The sequence below is a fragment of the Myotis nattereri genome, assembly GCF_964212035.1.
Source record: "Myotis nattereri genome assembly, chromosome: 7".
Taxonomy (NCBI): Eukaryota; Metazoa; Chordata; class Mammalia; order Chiroptera; family Vespertilionidae; genus Myotis; species Myotis nattereri.
In genome coordinates, this window is record NC_138082.1 from 6,904,837 (window position 1) to 6,928,347 (window position 23,511).

General features: G+C 46.1%; 3 protein-coding genes across 4 annotated transcripts; 1 reads left to right on the top strand and 2 right to left on the bottom strand.

Moving 5' to 3' along the window:
* Positions 1–164: 164 nt before the first annotated feature.
* HSPD1 (heat shock protein family D (Hsp60) member 1) lies at positions 165–9,737 on the bottom strand. Of its 2 annotated transcripts, none has more exons than XM_081095348.1 (12): positions 9,529–9,737; positions 8,353–8,528; positions 6,931–7,183; positions 5,758–5,840; positions 5,167–5,262; positions 4,672–4,765; positions 4,237–4,405; positions 2,448–2,547; positions 1,684–1,929; positions 1,345–1,519; positions 877–1,055; positions 165–781 (listed from the first exon to the last, which is right to left on the bottom strand). In XM_081095348.1, the coding sequence occupies exons 2-12, from the start codon at positions 8,524–8,526 to the stop codon at positions 629–631; spliced, it is 1,722 nt and encodes a 573-aa protein (XP_080951474.1). In that variant the 5' UTR covers positions 8,527–8,528; positions 9,529–9,737; the 3' UTR covers positions 165–628. The 2 variants fall into 2 exon arrangements, with proteins under 2 accessions (XP_080951474.1, XP_080951473.1); XM_081095347.1 differs by lacking the exon at positions 9,529–9,737 and adding an exon at positions 9,320–9,441.
* Positions 9,738–9,835: 98 nt separating this feature from the next.
* Positions 9,836–12,131, top strand: HSPE1 (heat shock protein family E (Hsp10) member 1). Its single transcript, XM_081095351.1, has 4 exons — positions 9,836–9,946; positions 10,486–10,650; positions 11,681–11,770; positions 11,872–12,131. Exons 1-4 carry the CDS (start codon positions 9,944–9,946, stop codon positions 11,920–11,922), a joined length of 309 nt encoding a protein of 102 aa, XP_080951477.1. The 5' UTR covers positions 9,836–9,943; the 3' UTR covers positions 11,923–12,131.
* An 8,400-nt stretch (positions 12,132–20,531) lies between these two features.
* LOC308522136 (E3 ubiquitin-protein ligase SIAH1-like) lies at positions 20,532–21,569 on the bottom strand (the record flags this gene model as incomplete). Its single annotated transcript, XM_081095349.1, has 1 exon — positions 20,532–21,569. One exon carries the CDS (start codon positions 21,567–21,569, stop codon positions 20,532–20,534), a length of 1,038 nt encoding a protein of 345 aa, XP_080951475.1.
* Between the last annotated feature and the right edge of the window lie 1,942 nt (positions 21,570–23,511).

Below are 23,511 nucleotides of genomic sequence, written 5' to 3' on the forward strand. Positions count from 1 at the left end.
ATAAGGACAGCGGAAACGTTTGCCTCAGTGCCTAGCTTACACCAGACTACACAGCAGGCCCAGGGCCTTCCTGAGGAGTTCCTTCCCACCTAGAGCAGATCAGGTGCTACAGCTCCAAGTTAGACTAGGCTAGTCCCTGACCCAGATGAAAATAAAAATTCAACTAACGTTAAACAAATTTTATTACACAAAGGTCACATAATTGGTATTTCTCTACTTTGTACACAATTATTCTTACTCTCCACAGAAAGGCTGCTTCTTCACTTCTCATCGGGTGATGGCAAGCACTAAAATCCTGATTTTAACAGAATAGTAGTAAAAATGCCTCAGTGATTGACGTTGAAAGCAGTACATTGGTACATGGCTCTTGCACTTATCAGGAATGTACAAATGTATTTTTATTCAAAAATACAAAATAAATTATCTGTAGGCATGGACAATGACAGCAGTAAACCATTGTATGTTGTCAACTGAAACCAGTAACTGATGGTTAGAGCGATTTTCTTGAACATCAGCCAGCCTTTTCTTCAGTCACTTCCTTCAACTGACTTCTCTGAAGTTACAGGTGAGGCGATGCCCTGCGCTTCCTCTCAGTCCTCAGTGATGATGGTGAAGCTCTATTCCGGGGCTAGAACATGCCGCCTCCCATCCCTCCCCCCATGCCGCCCATCCCCCCCATCCCAGGGTCCTTCTCCTCTTTGGGAAGTTCTGTGACCACAACTTCTGCTGTTGTTAACAGAGAGGCCACGCCAGCAGCATCCAGTAAAGCAGTTCTTACAACCTAGGGGAAGAGTTTCATAAGATATCACTTTTTACTTAGTAAATTAAAACGGAGGACTTATTAAAAGACTTTTTAGAAAGTGATCAGCTACTTACCTTAGTTGGATCAATGATTCCTTTTTCCACCATATTCACAAATTCTCCAAGCATGGCGTCATAACCAATTTCTGAGGAACCTTGCAAAATTTTCTCAACTATCAACGATCCCTCAACACCTGCATTCTTAGCAATGGTCATTGCAGGAATTTTTAGTGCTTTCTTAATAATTTCTATACCTATAAAGAAAACAAATTTTAGCCACCTTATTTCTTTTATAAATATTAAAACAGAATTCAACTTGTGAGAGTACTGGCACAGGAAAATTACAATTGGAATACACTACAGGCCAAATCATTTCCCCTGAAAATGATGATGCATCTTCATCTCTTGACATCAGTGCTATTGTACTTTTGTTATTCTGGAAATTGCTTTGTGATTTACTGTCCCATTTAGTGGGCAACATTTTCTAACAGAAAGACTAAAAACAGGCTGCAAATAAACTCATTTGTAAGTTAACTTTTTTACCAATTTTTTGATCTTCATTAGTTGGAGTTAAAGAGTCCAAGGCCGGAATGCACCGAAGCAGGGCACAGCCCCCTCCCAGAACAATGCCTTCCTCCACAGCAGCTCGGGTGGCATTGAGGGCATCTGTGACTCTGTCTTTCTTTTCATTCACTTCCACATCACTTGTCCCACCGACCTGAAGATTAAAGTCAGTCCAGTTAGTATGGCTTCTCTGACTCAAGATGCTGACAGCCAAGAGTCATTAGCACCTAGTTTACTTAAAAGCTCAAATAACAACTATCTCCATGAGGAAGCTAATCCCCTGAACAAGAGCCCAAGAAGTCAAGCATGAACTCTTACCTTCAGCACAGCTACCCCATCTGAGAGTTTGGCCAGGCGTTCATTTAGTTTTTCCTTTTCATATTCACTAGTTGTGGTATCTAACTGCTCGATGATTTCTTGAATACGTTTTTCAATCTGAGCCTTGTCACCTTTTCCTTTCAAGAGCATGGCATCATCTTTGGTCACAATGACCTCTCCAACTTTTCCTAAGTCATGAGGCTGAACGTCTTCTAGGTTGAGAGTCAAACCTTCTTCTCCAAACACCTAACAAAAACATTGAAAAAGGAGCAAGTCTCAGCGATGGTTTTTCCATTATACTAAACGTTTATTAATAACACAGCATGCAGTGTCTTAATGAACAAAACAAAAAATCTTGTTTTACTGTTATTTATTTGAAATGTGAGATTTTCAGACCACTGAGTATAGTCTTCCATTGCATTTCCAACTTCTCACTTAACCCTCAATATTTGAGCTTTATATGAGAAAAGTGTAAACTCAGGAAATTCACCCAAGGTCACACTTTTGGTGGAACCAGAACTAACTCATAAGTCCCCTGTCTTTTTACTATATTCTTAAAACTAGATTAGTCAATAAGGTAGAGAAGGGAATGTGGCACAGCTTAACCCAGCCTCCACCTCCCAGACATGCAACAGAAACAGAGATAAAGCAAGCAGTTCAGTTGGCAGTTCTGTGATTGTAAAAAGTGTAAATTCTACATATTAACTTTAGACCTGGAAGTATAAGTAACATTCCGTAAACCATACCACATTTATGTTACTTACGGCACCACCAGTAGCAATAGCCATGTCTTTAAGCTGGTTCTTCCTATTGTCTCCAAAACCTGGAGCTTTGACTGCTACAACCTGAAGACCAACTTTTAGCCTGTTAGGAACAGTAATTAATAACAGTTAAGTTAAAAACAAAGGTAACTATTTCACAGACTGAAAAATGAGAATTATTAAATTTGAGGGTCATCTAATCAGCACTTACCCCATGGGTTCCATATAGTATTAGATTAAGTTGCTATTAAAGTTTGAGCAAGCAGTGTTCTTAATTTAGTGCCTTTTTAAATGTCAATGTTGCTAATAGCAATTTGAGCAGGTAATGAATACTTAGAATATACAATCAAAGAAATGTTCCCTTGAGACCAGATTGAAAAACAAAAGGAATACACACACTTCAAGACAGCTGGTCTAGCCGAAACCAGTTTGGCTCAGTGGATAGAGCGTCGGCCTGCGGACTGAGGGATCCCAGGTTCGATTCCGGTCAAGGGCATGTACCTGGGCTGCGGGCACATCCCCAGTGGGAGATGTGCAGGAGGCGGCTGATCGATGTTTCTCTCCCATCGATGTTTCTAACTGTCTATCTCTCTCTCCCTTCCTCTCTGTAAAAAATCAATAAAATATATTAAAAAAAAAAAAAAGACAGCTGGTCTATTTTACTAAAAAAAGTCAAATAAAAATCAGAGTGGATAAGCTTTAATGATATGGCAAGTAAATAAGACATCCAACTTTTCAGCTACCAATAAAATGGCCCAATGGAAACTCGGTAAGCCTATTGTTTTTGTTTTTATGTTAGCTTCAAATTCCACAATCTCTAAGGCTTTTTTTTAATAATCCAAAAAGCAAATCCAAGCTAACAATCATTCCAGGATAAGTAAACTCAGAGCTTTTGGGTCAGGTCAAGGTGTGTAATCTCTAATACATACATACCTATTTCATTTGTGCATTTCCATTAAAATAAAATTGGAAAACCTTACTTCTAATATACCTCAATTCTTACCTTAAGAGTAGATAGTTTAGTAATGCCCTAAGATTCTATTTACAGCATTAACATTACCTGTCTTAAAGTCAAAAGTAATGCATTATAGATTTTAAAAATTAAGTGAATAGACCTCACTTAATTTTAGGTTGAGTGCCTATTTCTGGTTCAGACTATTCACTAATTAAAATTTTCTTTTGCCTTGGACAGTGTGGCTTAGTTGCTTGAGCATCGTCCCATGCACCAAGAGGTTGCTGGTTCGATTCCCAGTCAGGGCACATGGCCAGGCTGCAGGCTCAATCCCAAGTAGGGAGCATGCAGGAGGCAGCCTCTCATCACTGTTTCTCTTTCCCTCTCTCTAAAAATCAATAAAAAAATTACATATATATAAATTTTCTAACATATTATGTAAAACACTGCTGAGTACACTTAGATCTGAAACTTTTGGTACGGCAGTTGTTTACTGAACTTTTCCCATGCAAAACTATAATTGTGAACATAGTTTTCCAGAAAAATCTTTTTTTTTTAAAAAAAAATGAAAACAAAATTTAATCATTTACCTAAAAATAACTGTAAACACTTATAAAAATAGAAAGATACCATATACAAAATTAGGCTATGAGACAGTTGCACAAAACATTAAGGACTTTGAGGTCCAATTAAAAAATACGCCGCCATTATAACTGGACTAAGGGTCCATGAAGCACACCTGTATTACACAGAACTCTGGGTGGAGGCACATAATGGAGATTCCTAATGTCAATATAAATTATTCATCTAGAAAAATAAACCAAATATCACTGCTATTACCTATTCAAAACGAGTGTACTGAGAGCTTCTCCATCAACATCTTCAGCAATTATGACCAGGGGCTTCCGGTGAGCATTGGCAATTTCAAGAGCAGGTACGATGGACTGAACACTAGAAATTTTCTTTTCACTCAACAGAACGTATGCATCTTGGAATTCACATTTCTGACCTGCAAAACAATGAACGTTTCAAAGCAACTTTAGAACTTTAATATTCTGAAATTTATGTAACGGAAAAAGCTATAAATCAAAGTTCTAGTATACTTTACTAGTAAAAGTCACCAATAAGTTCACATTTTTTCTCTATTTCTCATACTTTTTAACTTCAGTAACATACGAATTTGTTTTCAGAGATACGACACCAACTAATGCCAACAGTCTGACACATAGCAAACAACGTATTTTTAAAATATTTCAGTCATTGACTTGCTCTTACCTTTTGCTGTATTAATAAAGTATGGAGAAATATAACCTCGATCAAACTTCATGCCTTCAATAATTTCTAATTCATCATTCAGGGTTTTTCCATCCTATGAAAAGAATCAAAGAGTTAGCTGTATGAATTTCATTAAAGAAACACAAAAACTGTACCTACAGACCAGATTAACAAGTTGACCCCACTTATCTTACTTAAGGGATCCAGGTAGGAGTATGTAAATGCCCCATGGCATCCTACTCTACTGCTGAAAACATTCTCAGAAAGCTTATCTGAATTAACTTTTACAACTAGAAGACAGTATCACTTATGTCAGGATGGATTCATTCCTCACAGCAAAGGCTAGTAATTCACACAAAGCAGAGTTAAGTACTCTATTCTATACAGGTGCTGACAGTACACATGAAAGAATAAAATAGAATATACTCTTAGAAACATACAGATAGAATTTTGTGCTGACATCTCATTTCAGGCTACCATGGAAAACACACTTGCCTTTACAGTGATGACGCCTTTCCTTCCAACCTTTTTCATTGCATCAGAAATTATGTTGCCAATTTCTTTGTCTCCATTTGCAGAAATTGTAGCAACCTGAAACGATCAAGTTACCTTTCCAAATTACAAGGTAGGTTAGTGTTCTCCATCAACTCCCCTCCTTTTCCTAGTAACTTCCAAATGGATACATCCATGGGGGGAGGGGACAACAGAGGAAGGGGGTTTTATGTTTTCAACTTATTATTTGGCTACATTATTTTCAAAAGACATGAAACATGCAATTATTCTTTTAAACAAAAACAGTGAATTAAAGAGGCTGACCCCATTATTTTGTTTTCCTTTGGCAAACATGGCAATACTACCACATACATACAAATAAGTCTTATAGCATACAGAAATAAAATAGCAGTCCATTAAGACTCGTGTCATGATCACTGAATTATTTTTAAATATTTTAGCAAGTATTCAGTAAGAAAAATGCTTCCAATGTAGGTGATTGAATAGTACTGTTATTCTGAAATTGGTGTATGATTTCCATGAAATGTTATTAAATATTTTACTTTACCACAAATTATTATGAAAAATCCCTACCTGAGCTATTTCTTCAGGGGTTGTCACAGGTTTAGATTGCTTCTTAAGTTCAGAAATCACAGCATCAACAGCTAACATCACACCTGGGTCAAGAATAAACATCATTACAATACTTATTCTCTCATGTCTACATGTCACATAAAAATTTTGATTTATATAAATGTTTTCATGCCTGAACAGCTTACACACTGCTTCTGTGCCAGAATTTTTCCAAATCATATGGAGCTGGATGGCATGCACTGAAACAGGAACTTTAATCAAGTCCCACAATGCCAAAATATTTTGAAAATTAAACTAAAAGAATTGAGGTGTACAATTGGCAAAAATCTAACCATTCAACTCATTCTGTATAAATCATTCCCAATCCAATGTGCCTCTGGAAGGGGCACGTGTGGGAGGCAATCAAATGATGTGTCTGTCACATGGATCTCTCTCTCTCTCTCCTCCCATCCTGTAAACTCTCTCTCTAAAAAAAAAAAAAAAAAAAAAAAAAAAAATCAATGAAAAAATATCTCCACTCCTCTAGTGAGGACTAAAATTAAATAAATAACAAACAGTGGTCTAGCTTCCTGAAACAAGCAATAATAACCAAAATGCAGGCCAATAACAAAGTATGTGTTGTTAAGAGGTATCTTAGTTGCTTAGACTGTAGGTCAAGGTTGTGGGTTCATTTCCTGATCAGGGCACACACAAGCAGCCAATGAATGCATAAATAAGTGGAACAACAAAATCAATGTTTCTCTCTCTCTCTCTCTCTCAAATCAATTAAAAAAAAAAAAGGAGAGAGAGAAGTAAAAATCTGCTTTAAAAAATCTGTGACATCCTGGGCGACTTAGCTGCTTATTAGGCCCTACTTACTAAGGGTAAAGCATCAGAACTGTACAATCTCTCTCTGCTCTAATCCCCAGAAGTTGACTGTTTTCAAGGTACACAGTACATACTGTATCTTCCATTAAAAATATTAGCTTTCAGGGTGATGGGGAGACTGACAACAGGAAATGTCTCATTTTCCTCCTTACCACCTTGTACAGTGCTCACCACACAGCCAGGCATTCAATCACTATTTGCTAAAGGAATATTCAGCATGAGGATTTTTAGGAAGAGAAATAAGAATCAACTTTCTAATTCAATGGACAGTTCAAACAATGTCTGACAATGCGGAGGCATTCCTACCTCTCCTGATTTCCACTGGATTAGCACCTTTGCTGATCTTCTCGAAGCCTTCCTTGGCAATGGAGCGTGCCAGCACAGTAGCCGTGGTGGTGCCATCCCCAGCCTCTTCATTTGTATTATTGGCAACATCTTGAACAAGTCTAGCGCCAATATTTTTATACTTATCTTTCAAGTCGATGGACTTTGCAACGGTCACACCATCTTTTGTTACTTTGGGACTTCCCCAGCTCTGTTCAATAATCACTGTTCTTCCCTGTAATTGCAGAGGGAAAAAGAAGGGGGAAAAGTTACAGAACCACACACTTGAAAGCCTCAACATATTATCAGATCTGCAGCATAAACCTCAAGGGCAGGTTCATCAATGAACTTTGTTTACAGAAAAACACCTCGTTGTTATCAAGTGCATAATTTTCGATAAGGTATTCTATAAGATAAAAATCCTAGAGACTAAAGGATGTTATAAAACAGGAGCATTTTAGATCTTCCTGGCAACTATAATCAGTTATGCTCAAATAAACTCATAAAAACTCTAAAAATATAATGAAATTCTTCACGTTACTTATACTTCAAGTTTTCCCCAGAGCCTGCTACTTGGAAAGTCATGTGAAAACTTACTTTTAACTCGCTTTAAAGTGTAGTTACTAAAATATTAACTGCGAGGCAAGCACAGCGCACTCCTGCAGGGCCACTGAACATTAAATATTTCTCAAGTATGCTGCAGAGTATTGGCAGCTTTTTGTTTGAACCAAAGCTGTTATTTGGGAGGCATGCCAATGCCTTATTTTTTTTCTTAATTCTTTATTGTTTAAAGTATTACATATGTCTCCTTTCCAATGCCTCATTTATACAGTTTGGATCACTTTGATATTTGAATTGTTTTCAAACTAAAATGAACCATCACTCCACTGTGCACAACCTTCAAAGGCCTCTTCAATTTATTACTACTCACTCGCCAGTCTCATGTTAAGCAAGACAAATTTTTAAATGTGCTTTGGAACAGAAGGGACAGCAGAAAAAAGTAGGTAAAACTAGAACCTTCAAGAACGTATTTAGGTATTATAGGAGATAAGTACCATCCTTCCCTCTATGCTTGCTATTTGCTGGGAAACAATCCAAAATTTAACAAAAGCTGGCAAGCAAGGTGAACCCTACCTGGAGTTTAAGAATCCATCTTAAACTCTGAGTTACCAATGGATTACATCACACATCACACAAAATGAAATTTCCTAAACTTAAGTTTTAAGACTATTACATATAAGAAAAAGAAAAAAAGATTAACCATTAATGTGGAACTTACATATAAATTGGGTTCTCTCAAAAATGGATACTCCTATACTGTCCAAGTTCAGCGTGACTATCTGCCATCAGTAAAATATGAATGAACTCACAGTACCACCAATGACAATAAAATAATACTGATACCTTTGGCCCCATAGTAACGGCTACAGCATCGGCTAAAAGGTCGACACCTTGAAGCATTAAGGCTCGAGCCTCGGCACCGAATTTTACATCTTTGGCGTAAGCCCGAGTGAGATGAGGAGCCAGCGCCCTGGACACGGGCCTCACCTGGCGAAGGACTGTGTGCAATCGAAGCATTTCTGGGGAGCGGAGGAGACAGGCAGGTCAGCGGTACATCCACACCCGCACCCCCCGAGGCGCCACCCGCGCCACCGAGCAAACGGCGGACGGGAACCGGGCTGACCTGTGCCAGCCCCGATGCCCGGGGCAGCCGTCTGCAGCCGGGGCCCTGCCCCCGCTGCCGCTAGCGAAAGCGCGTTCATCTTCCGCTGCTGAAACGGCCGTGGGAGCCAACCCCTCCAACGCGCCCCAAGACCCCGAGTCCGCGGGAAAGAAGGTCGTGAACCCGGGGGTCAGCGGAGCAAAAATGTCCCCGACTCTGCAAAAACCTTAGCAAAATGTGTCCCCGGGGCCGCCGGCTAGGCCGCTGCACCGGCTGCTCGGCCCGGCCCACCCCGCGCGGCCCCACGTGTCTCCCCATCCGAACGCCCCGAGCAAGGTCAAGAGTGCAGGCGCCGCACCCCGCCCAGCCCGCGGGGCCCGAGGAAGTCCCCACGCGGCTGCGACCCCTCTCCCCGCAGCCGGCCTGCCGGGGGCTGCATCGGGAGGCCCTAGGGGTGCACCCTCCCCGACCCCCACGCGCTCCGGGCCAGCCCTCCCCCCCGCGCCTGCCGGGCGAGCGACCCACGCCGCACGTGACGGGCACCGCATGGACCCGACCCGCGGGGCCTGGGCCGGCCGATCCGGGCCTGCGGCGCCGGGGGGAACCCGAGGCTCGCCCGGGCCGACCCGCCCAGGCCCCATCGCAGCAGGGGGAGGGCCGCTCCGGGGTCCCGGGCGCCGGGGGGAAGCGGCGCGGGCGGCCGCGTACCTGCGGGGCAGCGGCAGGGCGTGCGGGCGGCGAGGCGGGCCGTCGGCGGCGAGTGAGGGACAGAGTGCAGGGCGCACACGGCAATGAGCTGGGCCCCTCCCGCCAAGCTCCCCGCCCCGCGGCCACGCGTGCGCCGGCGCCGCCCCCGCCCCCCGTCGGCCCCGGCCCGGCAATCGGCACCGCGGCGCGCAGGCCCCGCCCCTCCCTACCCGCGCGGGGCCCGGCCGGCGGCCCCAGCCTTCCCGGCCGACTTAGGCTAGTTCCGGGGCGGCGCTCGGTTCTAGAACTTTCCGGAAGGGGCCGCGCGCCCTGTGGGTCAAGGGTCAAGTGGCGTCACTTCCGCGAGCGGGCGCGGGGAGCGGACTTTCCCCTGGGCAGGCGGCCTGGAAAAGCCTAGAAAGAGCTCCTCTTTTCTCCCGCCTCCCGGTCGCCGCGGAAGTGGGCGGTGCCGATGCCTCGGAGCCAATCGCGGCGCGCGGCGCGGCTGCCGCCCTCCGGGGGGCGGGGCGCGGGGCGGGCGCCTGCGCGCTGGGCGGCCCCGGGTTCACGTGGCCAGCGGCGACTGCGGCTCTCTCCTGGCGGCCGCGGCGCGACAGCGGAGCACGGGCGGCGGCGGCCGGAGTCATGGTGAGCCCGCGTGGGCACCGGCCGGCCCGGGGGCGGGGGCCCCCGGCCGGTTCTCGTTGGCAGGGGCAGGAGTCGCTCAGGGCCCGCACCGGCCCGGCACCGGGGACGCCGGGACCCCCGACTCTTCCTCCGCCGCGGGCTCTGGGCACGCGCGTGTGCAGCGGGCGTGGGGCCGGGGGGCGGGAGCCGGGACGCGCGCGCGGCGGTCCACCCGCTGTCCCCGGCAGGGCCTCCGTGGACGGGCGATGTCGGGCAGAAAGCGTGGCCCTGGGCGGAGCGGTGGACTTGAGTGTCTGCTGGAAGTGCCCTAAGGGAGGGAAATGCTTGACCTTGGGATGGACGCAGGTCGCCTTTGGAAGCCCGCCTGGCCGAGGACCCTCCGGAGGGGACGGGGCAGCACCTGGGCGTGTGCGCGGGGCCGTCCGCAGGTCTCCAGACCGAGCAGTCCGAGCTGCGATCTCCGTCCCGTTCGCCGAGGCCTGGCCTGTGCACGGCATGGCCACGGCCGCTGTTCCCACCCGGGCCTTTCCCTCCCGCAGGCAGGACAGGCCTTTCGGAAGTTCCTCCCCCTCTTCGACCGCGTGCTGGTGGAGAGGAGCGCCGCGGAGACCGTCACCAAGGGGGGCATCATGCTGCCGGAGAAGGCCCAGGGCAAGGTGCTGCAGGCCACCGTCGTCGCCGTGGGGTCCGGCTCCAAGGGAAAGGTAACCCGGAGCTAAGTTGCAGCTGTTGTGTGTGTGTGTGTGTGTGTGTGTGTGAGAAGTGGAAGGGAAGATAAATCCTTGGTGGTTATTAAAAGGAGCCCTTTAAGTAGCTGGTATTGTTTTCGGGTCGTTTTCTTAGTTCCGTCCCGTCTGATCTGGCTCTTTAATGAAAATGATCGTAAAATGAAGGTGCTCGTTTTTACGTGGAGAGTCGGAGAAGATGAAAACAGAATTATGCTTTGCTATTGCTGAAGGCGGGCCTTTAAGAATCGGGCTACTCTCTCTAACCCTGAGGCTGCCCTACCTGACCCCCCCCCCCCCCCCCCACACACACACCTTTTCCCTTACTTGGCTTACCTGTGAAGCTAACAGGTTGCACTGTGCCTTCCAGGTATCCTCCAGGTAACTGGTTAGATCTCAGCCTCTCCAAGTGTCACCCTGAATACACAGATAATGCCCTTGGGGTCAAATATGGGAATTGCATTGTTGCAAGTTGCCTGCAAGAAAGTTCTAGCAAGGAGCCAGGAATAGGAAGCCTGTAGGAAGCGAGCCCTGCGCTTCAGTCCCAGTCTCTCTCCAGATCTGTTTTTGAGAAAAGGAAATTGAATCCCAAAAGCAGTCTGTTCCAACTCGCGACGTTTTTCTTACATTTTTGAATGCTGAATGAAACATGACCGTGTGCACATGGTTTTAAAAACGGGCTGATTTCAAACGGTCCGGTCCATAGGTTATGTTAATATTTAACCATTAAAACATTAGCTCAGGTTAGCTTTTTCCCTGCATGACTTCTTGAACTTTCACACTGAAGTCAGGTTTTAGTTGAAGCCACCGTGTGGGCATTGTTTCAAAATGTAACTAACTCTCCAGTGATACCTTGGAGTGAAGAACTGAGGTTGTAGATACCGTATCACTTCACTATCAAGTCCTTTTTCAACACTTGGCTTGAGTGAGCACATGTGATTAACCCCCGTCAGGTGTGAATGTTTGTAAGCTAGATGTTTTTGCTAATACATATCCTTATTTTCTGAAGGGTGGAGAGGTTCAACCTGTTAGCGTGAAAGTTGGAGATAAAGTTCTTCTTCCAGAATATGGAGGCACCAAAGTAGTTATAGACGACAAGGTGTGTAAACTTAATGTATTTTCTTAAAAACTTAGTAATTTTTTAAAGTTACATGTTTGCTTTTTTTTTTTTCCCTTAACTAATGGTTTCTCTATTTGCAGGACTATTTCTTATTTAGAGATGGTGACATTCTTGGAAAGTATGTAGACTGAAATAAATCACTATTGAAATGGCATCATGTGGAGCTGCCCATTCCATTGAAGTTCTGAAATCTTTCATCATGTAAATAATTTCCGTGTCTCTTTTATAATAAACTAATGATATCCAAACTGATGACATCCAGTGTCTTTTAAAATTTAGTTTCACTGTACTGATATAAACATTTCCAAATAAAAATATATGAATAAATGGTTTTAGGGTTCTCTAGTTTATGCTTTTTTCTTAAGTAACCTGCAGAGAATTCTGGGAAACAAGGCTTTCAGTTTTCACATTGAATTTAGCCTTAGTACATAAATATTTGATACTGATACAAAGCCATGAATTTACAGTTAACATTTTTTTTTAAATATATTTTATTGACTTTCTACAGAGGAAGGGAGAGAGACAGAGAGTTAGAAACATCGATGAGAGAGAAACATCGATCAGTTGCCTCCTGACATCCCCCACTGGGGAAGTGCCCGCAACCCAGGCACATGCCCTTGACCGGAATTGAACCTGGGACCCCTCAGTCCGCAGGCTGACGCTCTATCCACTTAGCCAAACCGGTTTCGGCAGTTATATTTTCTTTGAGAGGCAATAGGCACTTATTTGAGATGCAAAAGAACAGAATCTGTTGACATAAAAAACATCCAAACCTATAAGAGTTGGTACTCCCAGAATGGTAGTTTGCAGGGTTTTTTAATGCATTGGAGTGTAAGGAAGATTACATGAAGGTGGGAGAAGGCAAGAAAGGGATTAGATTACAGAATAGTTAGGGTGGGTGGCTTTAGAAGAGAGTTTGAAAAGAAGCATTTTAAAGGTGTGTTGATCTATTTAGATGCACAGACACAAGACAGGGCTTGCTTAGGCAAAGATAGGCCTTTTTCCTATTCTATGCCTGGGGTGTAACTACCCACCATGACCTGGCCAGTTAGGATTTTATGATCAGATCCCCCTGTGAGATTTGCCATAGAACCACTCCTCTGTGCACAAAGCTGCCGCACACCCGTTCAGACAAACCCAAATGGTGTTCCAAAAGAAGGTGAGTAATTGAAAAGAAGGAAGGGATTTCTGCAGGTGCAGGTAAGCTAACAGTGATGCTAATTCTAAAGAATGTTCATGGGGTATGACATCTGCTTTTTGGTAGCGTTGCAAACAGCTTGGAATAAAAACTGCTTTGGGCCCAGTACAAAGGTTAATTTGCCCACTTGGAACTTTCTAAAGGGTTGAAGAGTGAGACTTGCAAGGCAGTTCCGCTGGGGTGACAGCTTCCACTTCTAAAAGTACCACTGTGTATATTTTCACGTTAGGGTCTGGTGAGGTGAGCTGGGGAGGGCACTGCTATACCTACTAGCTAGCCCAATTGTCCGGGATGGTTGGAGCCATTGCACAGAGAAGCACATAGGGCGTTTATGGTCCAGGTCTAGAACTTCATCCCTCACTGGCGCTGGCTAGGAAATTCCAGACTGAGTGGCGTAAAACTTCACTCCTGGGAGAGGCTGAACCATGAAAATGTCTAAAAAATATTTTAAAGAGGTGAAGTCAGCCGAAACCAGTTTGGCTCAGTGGATAGAGCATCGGCCTGCGGACTGAAGGGTCCCAGGTTCGATTCTGGTCAAGGGCATGTACCTGGGTTGCAGGCACATCCCCAGTGGGAGGTGTGCAGGAGGCAGCTGATTGCTGTTTCTCTTTCATTGATGTTTCTGACTCTATCTCTCCCTTCCTCTCTGTAAAAAATCAATAAAATATATTTTAAAATAAAAAAGGTGAAGTCAACAAGCCTTGGCCAGAGAGCTTGCTTGGTGAGAGCGATGGTCCTTATATGCCAAGGTTGCTGGTTTAATCCCGGATCAGGGCACATGCAAGAAGTAACAGATGAATATACAAATAAGTGGAATAACAAATCAATGTTTCCCTCTGTAAAACAAAACGAATTTTTTTAAGTCAACTAGCAACCTAACTATAACAAGCTTATATTGAACTATAATTCATTTGTGGAATCTAGTGTCATACTAAGTTTTATATTTATAAAAATTTGATGAACATTTCCAGTTTTTAAATGTTAATACAGGAGGGGGCAGGGGAGAACGGGAGCGGACTGGAAGAGGTTAATGGGGGGGGGGGGGCGAGGAGGACCTATGTAATACTTTCAACAATAAAGATTAAAAGAAAAAAAATGTTAATGCTACCATATAATTTACTTGGCCAAAAAAATCCAAGGCAAGGTGTATGATAGCAACCATTGGCTAAGTGCCTTGTATATGCCGGGATAGGCAGTGTGATAAAAATTACAGTTCACACGTCAGGAGCATTTTCTAGGTTCTGGCTTCTGTTGCAGGTACTCTGCATATATCAATTGGTTTAATTTTTCAACAACCCTATGAGCTAGGCTACTATCATTCTCCTCTTGTCCATGAGGAAGGTGAGGCACAGAGGGTCCAGTGATAGCCAAGATCACCTAGCAGGAAGTGGCAAAGCCAGGAACTGGATTTAGGTAGTCAACCTCCAGCTGCTACTGTCTGAAACTTCATCCTCTCTGGACTCTGCTACTTCTGTCAGCCAGTTCTAAGCACTCAATACACATTTCAATCCTGGTGGTAACCTCTATGGCATGGGAAGGGTGTGTGTGTGTGTGTGTGTGTGTGTGTGTGTGTGTGTGTAAATGTCTGGCAATTAGTAGGTATCTAATACATAGTTTGTTGAATTTAACAAATAGGAAACTGAGTCACAGAACTGGATAAGTAGGTTGACTTAGCTCTAGCAGCTAGGGAGAATGAAGATAAGAACCCAGATAATCCTACTCGAGTTGAATACCATCCCCTAAAATCAGCTATGAGATATTTCTGTGTTGGTGATCAGATTTATTTGAGTTTCTTATAAACTATTCTGATCATGTCTTAAAAGTTGTGTCCCAGCCTGGCTGGTGTGGCTCAGTGGTTGTGTTGACCTAGGAACTAGGAGGTCGGGGTTGGAGTCCCGGTCAGGGCACATGCCCGGGTGGCAGGCTTCACCCCCAGTGAGGGACATGCAGGAGGCAGCCGATCCATGATTCTCTCTCACCGTGGATGTTTCTGTCTCTCTCCCTCTCCCTTCCTCTCTGCTATCAATAAAAACATATTTTTTTAAAAAAGCTGTGTTCCAAAAAATAAAAAGTTGTGTCCCATATTTTCCTTGTAAAATTGAAATCTAAATGAAGTAAATGGCATGGAATATGGTCTCAGCTTTTGATAATACTTCTATCAGTAAAGTAGTAAGTGTAGGCATTTGCATTTATGTGCAAGGCATTTAGTGGCATTTGTTATACTGAGGGTTAACTTTTGTTTTATTTAGGTACAAGGGTTATGATTAAAAGCTCTACTTTTACAGCACCCAAGTGGGTCATCAGTTTTCTACTGTGCAAAGCTAGATAATGGGCTTTGCAGATCCTAACCTTGTAAGCTCCGGTTTCCCTCTGTTATCAGTAAGAAAATTGAGTGGGAAGAGATGAAGAAACTTGTTCAAGGCCATGGGGCTGGTAACTTGCAGACTTAGGAATCTAGGCCAAAGGCCCTGGCTGTCCCATTCCCCCAAGTTTGTTTTCTGAAGACCCAAGTAAGTACAAGAATTTTGAGATCTAAAATGACAGTTTCTAAACCTTGGTTCATCCAAACCTGGTGTACTTAAAATGTCAGAGCTCTATTCATAACCTAAATCAGAAGGATGAGAGAATTTTTTTTTTAATTTTTGTTTTTGTTTTTTTTTTTTGCACCACAGAAATAGTCCTGTGATGCTGGTTTAGCAGAATTGGTAAAGAAAGAATTTCGTGCTAAGATTCTGTTGGGAATAAGCAAAAAAATTGTGACACGAGAAACACCCAAAATAAGGACATTGTGGGCATGGACCAGGTTTCAGAACAATATGTTATGTACTGCTTGTTCAACAGAAAAGTAATAATGATGGTAAAAGGTAAACAAACTAGGTATAATTCTAACTGGAATTTTCATAATATAATTTTTGAGCGCTTGCCAGGCATTTGTGCTAACACTTAGCATGTCATCTTGCTTAACTGTAATCATAGCAACCCTGTGAGGCAGATACTCTTTGCCTCATGGGTGAAAGATGTACAGAGAAGTAGAGGAACTTGTTCAAGGTGACAGAAATTTTAAGTCATAGGTAGGAATTGAACTCAGGTTTGTCTTGACTTCAAAGTCTGCCTTCCATATTCTACACAAAAAAAATTAGGAAACTGAAATTAAAATTACCCAGGGAACTATTCTATTATACAAATATTATCATTATTAAGATTATGGGTTTTTTCTTTTATTGCTTCAGATATGTTACAAAAATATTTTAAAAATTGGGAAATAGGATATTTTTCATTTTTTATTTAATTGTGGCAAGAACACTTAATATGAGATCTACCCTCAATAGATTTTTAAAAAAATCCTCACCAGAGGATATTTTTCCATTGCTTTTCAGAGAGAGCGGAAGGGAAAGAGGGAGGGACAGAGAGAGAGAGAAGCATAGATGTGAGAGACGCATCAACTGATTGCCTCCTGCACATGCCCCCTGACCAGGGGACAGGGAGCGAACCAGAAACCCAGGCACGTGCCCTTCACCAGGAATTGAATTCGAGACTCTTCAGTGCAAGGGCTGACACTCTAACCATTGTGAAAAACTGGCCAGGGCTACCCTCAACGGATTTGTAACTGATATTATTGATTATAGGCACATTGTTGTACAACAGATATCTATAACTTTTTCATCTTGCTTAACTGAAACATTATGTCCGTTAATTAACTTTCTGTTTCCTCTCCCCCTTCTCTGGCAACCACCATTCTACTTTTTGCTTCTAAGAGTTTGACTATTTTATTTTTTTAATAAATTTTTTATTGATTTCAGTGAGGAAGGGAGAGGGAGAGAGAGATAGAAACATCAATGATGAGAGAGAATCATTGGTCGGCTACTTCCTGCACAGCCCCCACTGGGGACCAAGCCCACAACCCAGGCATGTGCCCTGACCTCCTGTCACCATTCCATTGGTACATAGGTTGGCACTCAACCACTGAGCCACACCAGTCAGGCAAGAGTTTGACTGTTTTAGATACTGACCTCACGTAAGTGTAATCATGCAGTATTTGACTTATGATTGGCTTTTTTCACTTAGCACAGTGTGCTCAAGGTTCATCCATGTTTTCACATGACAGGGTTTCATATATATTTCCCCTAAAATGTATACACACTTTAACAGCTGACAGCTCAATTTTGAAAATGAAATGTATTTTAATAGATACTGCCATTATAATTATTCAGTGTGTATACATTTTGGGGCACCGTATATATATTGGTTGACTGTTGACTTATCTGTATATAAAAGCCAGCGACCATAATGCTGTAATAACCATAATGACCGGTTGCTATGAGGCCCACTGTGGCCAGTGACCCAGCCCCATCAGGTACATGTGTCTCTGTTTTTCCCCATTGACCCAAGAGCTCTCTATGTGGTTCGCTGAGGCTGATCCCTGGCCAGCATTGCAGCTTTACTTATCCCTCTGCTCAAACCTGCTCTTTTCCCATTCTTCCCAGTTACTGTTCTCAAAAGTATCCTTTAATAAGTACTGCCTACTACCGGACTCTCCCACCTGGATCAAGGGCAGGGCCGGCTGGCCAAACACCCCACCCTCTTCCCCCCAACCAGCCCTGCCCCCTATTGGCCCACCAACCGAGATAGGCCTGCAGCCCCTCCCCGCCAGCCAGCCCCGCCCCTGATAGCTCCCCCCCCCCCCCCCGCCAATAGGGGGTGGGGCTGGCCAGCCAATCACCTATGGCCCGACCCCCAGGCCACAGGCCCCGATCGGCACCCCTCACCCCATTTGGGGGCAGGGCCAGCTGGTGCCCCACCCACAGCCCCTCCCCATGGCTGCCCCCACCCCCATTGGCCCCCCAACCCCAATTGGGGTGGGGCCCAGAGCCAATTGCCCGCGGCCAATTCCCCCAGCCGGCCCTACCCTGATTGGCCCCAATCGGGACAGGCCAACCTCCCACCATCACCTCCTCCCAACAGGCTCAGCCCCGATCTGCCCCGATTGGGGCCGGGCCAGCCGGACCCCACCTGTGCACGAATTTGTGCAGTGGACCTCTAGTCTATATAATAAACCCTAAGTGACCATTATGGTAGAACGACCAGAATGACCAGTTGCAATGATGTGCACTGACCACCAGGGGGCAGACACTCAATATAGGAGCTGCCCCCTGGTGGTCAGTGTGCTCCCACAGGGGGAGCGCTGCTCAGCCAGAAGCTGGGGCTCAGGGCTGGCGAGCTCAGAGGTGGTAGCGGGAGCCTCTCCTGCCTCCGCGGCAGCACTAAGAAAGGAACAGCAAGCAGTAAGGAGCAAGGGGTCCCAGACTGCAAGAGGGATGTCTGAGTGCCGGCTTAGGCCCGACCCTTGAGGAGAGTGGGCCTAAGCTGACAGTCGGACATCCCTCTCGCAGTCCGGGACCCCTCAGGGGATGTCCACCTGCTGGCTTAGGCCCACTCCCCGTAAGGATCGGGCCTAAGCCGGCACTCAGACATCCCTCTTGCAGTCTGGGACCCCTCTCTCCTTACTTCTTGCTGTTCCTTTCTTAGTGCTGCCGCGGAGGCAGGAGAAGCTCCCGCTACCACCACTGCGCTCGCCAGCCGTGAGCCCCAGCTTCTGGCTGAGCAGCGCTCCCCCTGTGGGAGCACACTGACCACCAGGGGGCAGCTCCTATATTGAGTGTCTGCCCCCTGGTGGTCAGTGCACATCATTGCAACTGGTCATTCTGGTCGTTCTACCATAATGGTCACTTAGGGTTTATTATATAGACTAGAGGTCCACTGCACAAATTCGTGCACAGGTGGGGTCCGGCTGGCCCGGCCCCAATCGGGGCAGATCGGGGCTGAGCCTGTTGGGAGGAGGTGATGGTGGGAGGTTGGCCTGTCCCGATTGGGGCCAATCAGGGCAGGGCCGGCTGGGGGAATTGGACTGCCTAAGCTGGCAGTTGGACATCCCTCAAGGGGTCCTGGACTGCAAGAGGATGCAGGCCTGGCTGAAGGACCCACCCCTCAGTGCACGAAATTCCTGCACTGGGCCTCTAGTTTTATTTATTTTTATTTATTTTTTAAATATATTTTATTGATTTTTCACAGAGAAGAAGAGAGAGGGATAGAGAGTTAGAAACATCAATGAGAGAGAAACATCGATCAGCTGCCTCTTGCACACCTCCTACTGGGGATGTGCCCGCAACCAAGGTACATGCCCTTGGCCGGAATGGAACCTGGGACCTTTCAGTCCGCAGGCCGATGCTCTATCCACTGAGCCAAACTGGTCAGGGCTGGGGCCTCTAGTTTTAAATATATTAGTATTACTATGTGATAGGCAGTTAGACATGAGCAGAGCAAGGAGCATGGGCCAAGTACAGAAGGTCACAGGTGGAAAGCCCCGGGTGCCGAGGGGCAAAGTGGGAAAACAAGGACCTTGTCTCCAGGAAAACCTTTCTTTCCCTAGCATATTGGCGGTCATGAGGTTTAGATCCTCTGACCTTTCACATCCCTGGTCATTCAGTTCAGACCCTCCCCTGACCTTTCCTCCCTGCCATGTTGCTAGTCATGTGGGTTAGACCCTTAGAGGGGGAACCAACAAGGAGGCCAGAAAATAGCCCGTAGACATTGAGCCCCCAAGACAATGAGAGGTGGACCCACATCAAATACATCTAGACCTTGGTTGTGTGTCAGCTGCAGGCCCAGAAAAGCAGCAAAACCAAAGAAGCCAGGCCATGGCTGACGTCAGGACCCGCTGCACTGCCTAGTGACCCCCTCCCTGTCCTGGTGTTGGTCGGTCGGTCAGTGATCCACAGTGATCCTGAAAGGGCACACCGGGAAGGCTGATACATACCCTATTGGGATCCTTCCCAGAGGCCTCCAGATACTCTCAAGGAGAACCGAGTGAGGCGATCTTTAAGGAACACTCCCGGCCTTTCTCCACCCCCTTCGCCCAGGTGCCATTTCCTTGCCTCTCTCTTTCTCCTACACTCCAAGTGCCCTTCTTTTGCCTGTGAACTTGTTTTCTGAAGCCCGTTGCCTCTACCTCTGTGGCTTTCTAAAAAGAAACTGGTATAATTTTGAGTCTTGCCTCTGAATTCTTTCTTAGCCAGAACTCAAGTAGGGAGGTTGCTGAACCAAGCAGCCGTGGGCAAACTACGGCCCGCGGGCCGGATCCGGCCCGTTTGAAATGAATAAAACTAAAAAAAAAAAAAAAAAAAAGACCGTGCCCTTTTATGTAATGATATTTACTTTGAATTTATATTAGTTCACACAAACACTCCATCCATGCTTTTGTTCCGGCCTCCGGTCCAGTGTAAGAACCCATTGTGGCCCTCGAGTCAAAAAGGTTGCCCACCCCTCTGGTCTGACTCCACCACCTAACGGTTAGTGCTGTTAGCGCCGCCGTAATAACTGCATGCAACTGTTTCCTGTATTTAACAGCCTTTCGTTTTATTTACATTCATGCGACTGGCTCCACCTTCCAAAAGTTTCAGGTGGGCAGGCAGAAGGGTGCCTATTCTCTGTGAAACTGAACGCAATGGTTTTAAACATCGGCCAGAAAAATGTGGGCTCGCCATTTCAACGCATAGAAATAGTGACATGGATGCCGAGATTGCCGTTTTCGGCAAAAAGCTGTGCGATTCTGGTGTCAAAGATTAGACAGTCGCTACTCATAATGGCCGTGGCGATGCCCTCATGAATCGATCGGGGAGTGTCTTCCCAAGTCATCCGCCGCCGCTGGCCGTTCAGCTCGAGTCGATACGCAAACTTTTCCGCCTGCTTGCGCGTTCCCATCAGCTGGACGATGGCGAAGAACTGCTGGTGCCCGTCGCACTTCTCCTGCTTCTTCAGGACCAGCATGAAATGGCAGCCGAAGCAGGCCTGCATCATCACCCAGTCCACCGCCCCGGGCAGGCTGACGTCCGTGGCGAGGAACACGATGTCCTCCCCCTGCAGCGTGGTGATGGACTTGTGCTGGTGCATCAGGTGCGGCAGCACGGCGTCCAGCGAGCCCTGCCACCGACAGGCCGCGCCGGGGCAGGGGCAGGCGTACAGCCGGAACGCGCAGAGCTCCTCGTGGTCGGCCTTCTGGGTGTGCGGCAGGGTGATCTCACACCCCGAAATGGCGTGTTTGCAGGGGAACAGGACCGAGTTGGCCACCTTCTCCATGGCCAAGTTGCGGATGGTTCCCAAGGGGCCCCGGCAGGTCGGACAGCAGGAGAGCTTGGGGCGGCAGTTGCTGCAGACCAGGTGGCCGCTCTGACACTGCAGCGTGGGCGGGAGCGCGTAGTCAAAGCACACGGGACACTCAAAGAGGCTGGCCAGGTCATTGTTGGCCGCGATGGCGCCCGGCAGGGTGGGCACCTTCTGGGCAGGGGTGCCCTTGGAGGTCCCGGTGGGTAACGCGGTGGACGTCCGGCGGCTCATCTGCAGGAACGTGGCCCAGGTGTTCCACATCCTCAAGGTGTAAGTCTGGGGGAGTCGAGAGAGGACCCCAAAGTACCTGAGAAGCGAAGCCCGGGGAAACCGAGGCTTTTCACCAAAGGCCCGAGCCTCCCGGCCCAGCCACAGGCGCAGCCTCCTCCCCAACGACATGAACAGGGGAGGAGGCTGCATTCTTGCCAGCGCACAATGCAGGCGCGGGCCGGGGCGGGTGGGAGAACGCGGGCACCCGGAACCGAGCGGCCAGCCCGAGCCGCGGGGCGGGGCTGCGGGGAAACGGCAGGCGGCCCGCGCCCAGCTGAGCTCCGCCACGGGAGCCCTGTACCGGGGTCCGCGCCCTCGCCCCTGGCTTCCTTTGTTTGTCATTAATCGGAATAATATATACTATATAGTATATCGGAATAATAGAAAATATTGTAAGTTTATACCACATTTTTTAAAAATGTGTTTTTATTGATTTTTTTTTTACAGAGAGGAAGGAGAGGGATAGAGAGTTAGAAACATCGATGAGAGAGAAATATCCATCAGCTGCCTCCTGCACCCCCCACCACTGGGGATGTGCCTGCAACCAAGGTACATGCCCTTGACCAGAATCGAACCCGGGACCCTTCAGTCCGCAGGCTGATGCTCTATCCACTGAACCAAACCGGTTAGGACTATACCACATTTTTTAAATTTTATTTTAATATATTTTATATTTTTTTTATTGAGTTCAGAGGGAAGGATAGACACATCAATGATGAGAGGGGGGGATGGGAGAGGGCAATGGGGGCGGGGAAAGGGGACATATGTAACACTTCCAGCAATAAAGATTTATTTTAAAAAAATGATGAGAGAGAAAGAATCATTGATTGGCTGCCTCCTGCACGCCCTACACCAGGGATGGAGCTTACAACTCTGGGAATCGAACCTCTTGCTTCATAGGATGATGCTCAACCACTGAGCCAAGCCGGTGGGCCCATATTTTTCTTTACCCATTCATCTGGTAGATGGACATTTAGGTTGTTTCCACATCTTGGTCAGTGTGAACTGGACATTCGGTTATTTCCCCATCTTTGCCCCTGTGGATGCTGCTGCGGTTAAGAGGGAAGTGCTGATCTCTCTTTGAGATTCAGTTTTTGTGGATAAATATCCAGAGGTAGGATTGCTAGGTAGAACTGACAGCCCTTGACTGGAATCGAACCTGGGACCCTTGAGTACGCAGGCTGACGCTCTATCCACTGAGCCAAACCGGTTAGGGCTAGAGCATAAGTTTTTAAAAGCTCTAGAGGCATAGGCAGGCCCATTGTCTGTTTTAAGTGCCTTTGGTATTCCTAGGTAGGAAAAACATTGGAATAGATGTTGACTTACATCTCTAAAGGCTTCTCCTGGACGTGCAGAAGCAAGGATAACATGAGAAAAGGTATCAATACAAACATGCACATAGCAAAGTTTGCCAAAAGATGGGACATGAGTAATATCCATCTGCCATAAGTCACAGGGTCTAAGTCCTCTTGGATTAACTCCAGTAGCAGGGCTAGGAAAATGAGTAGGACAATGGCTGCAGTCACGCACAATACCTCAAGCAGCTTCTCTAAATATGCGATAATATAGACGGAGAGCAGAAGCATTTTGATGGTGAATGGCATGAGACGGCCGGGCTTCTTCTAGAGCTGTACAAACTACTGGGCGAGTTAGTAAATCCACCTGATAATTTCCTTCGCTTAAGGGTCCTGGTAGGTAGGAATGAGCTCTAATATGTCCAATATAGAAAGCCTTTTCTCGTTTATGAATGTAAGCTTGTAGCTGAGTTAACAAAGAGAAAATGGCTGTTCTTCCTTGTGGGAGAGAGGCGGTCTCAATATGAGGAAATAATTTAACTATATATTGAGAATCAGTGTACAAGTTAAAGGGAACTTGTTGCAATTGTTCAAAAGCATAAATGACTGCCAAAAGCTCTGTTCTCTGGGCTGGCGTCTCTAGGGTTTGTTGAACATGGGTTATTGAGTCAATGATTGTTACTGCCCTACCATTAGAGGAACCATCTGTGAATACTAAGGAGGCAGGAGGTGACAATGGCTCTTTTGAACATTTAATAGGAAATATAAACGGATGTAGGGAGAGAAATTGCAATATA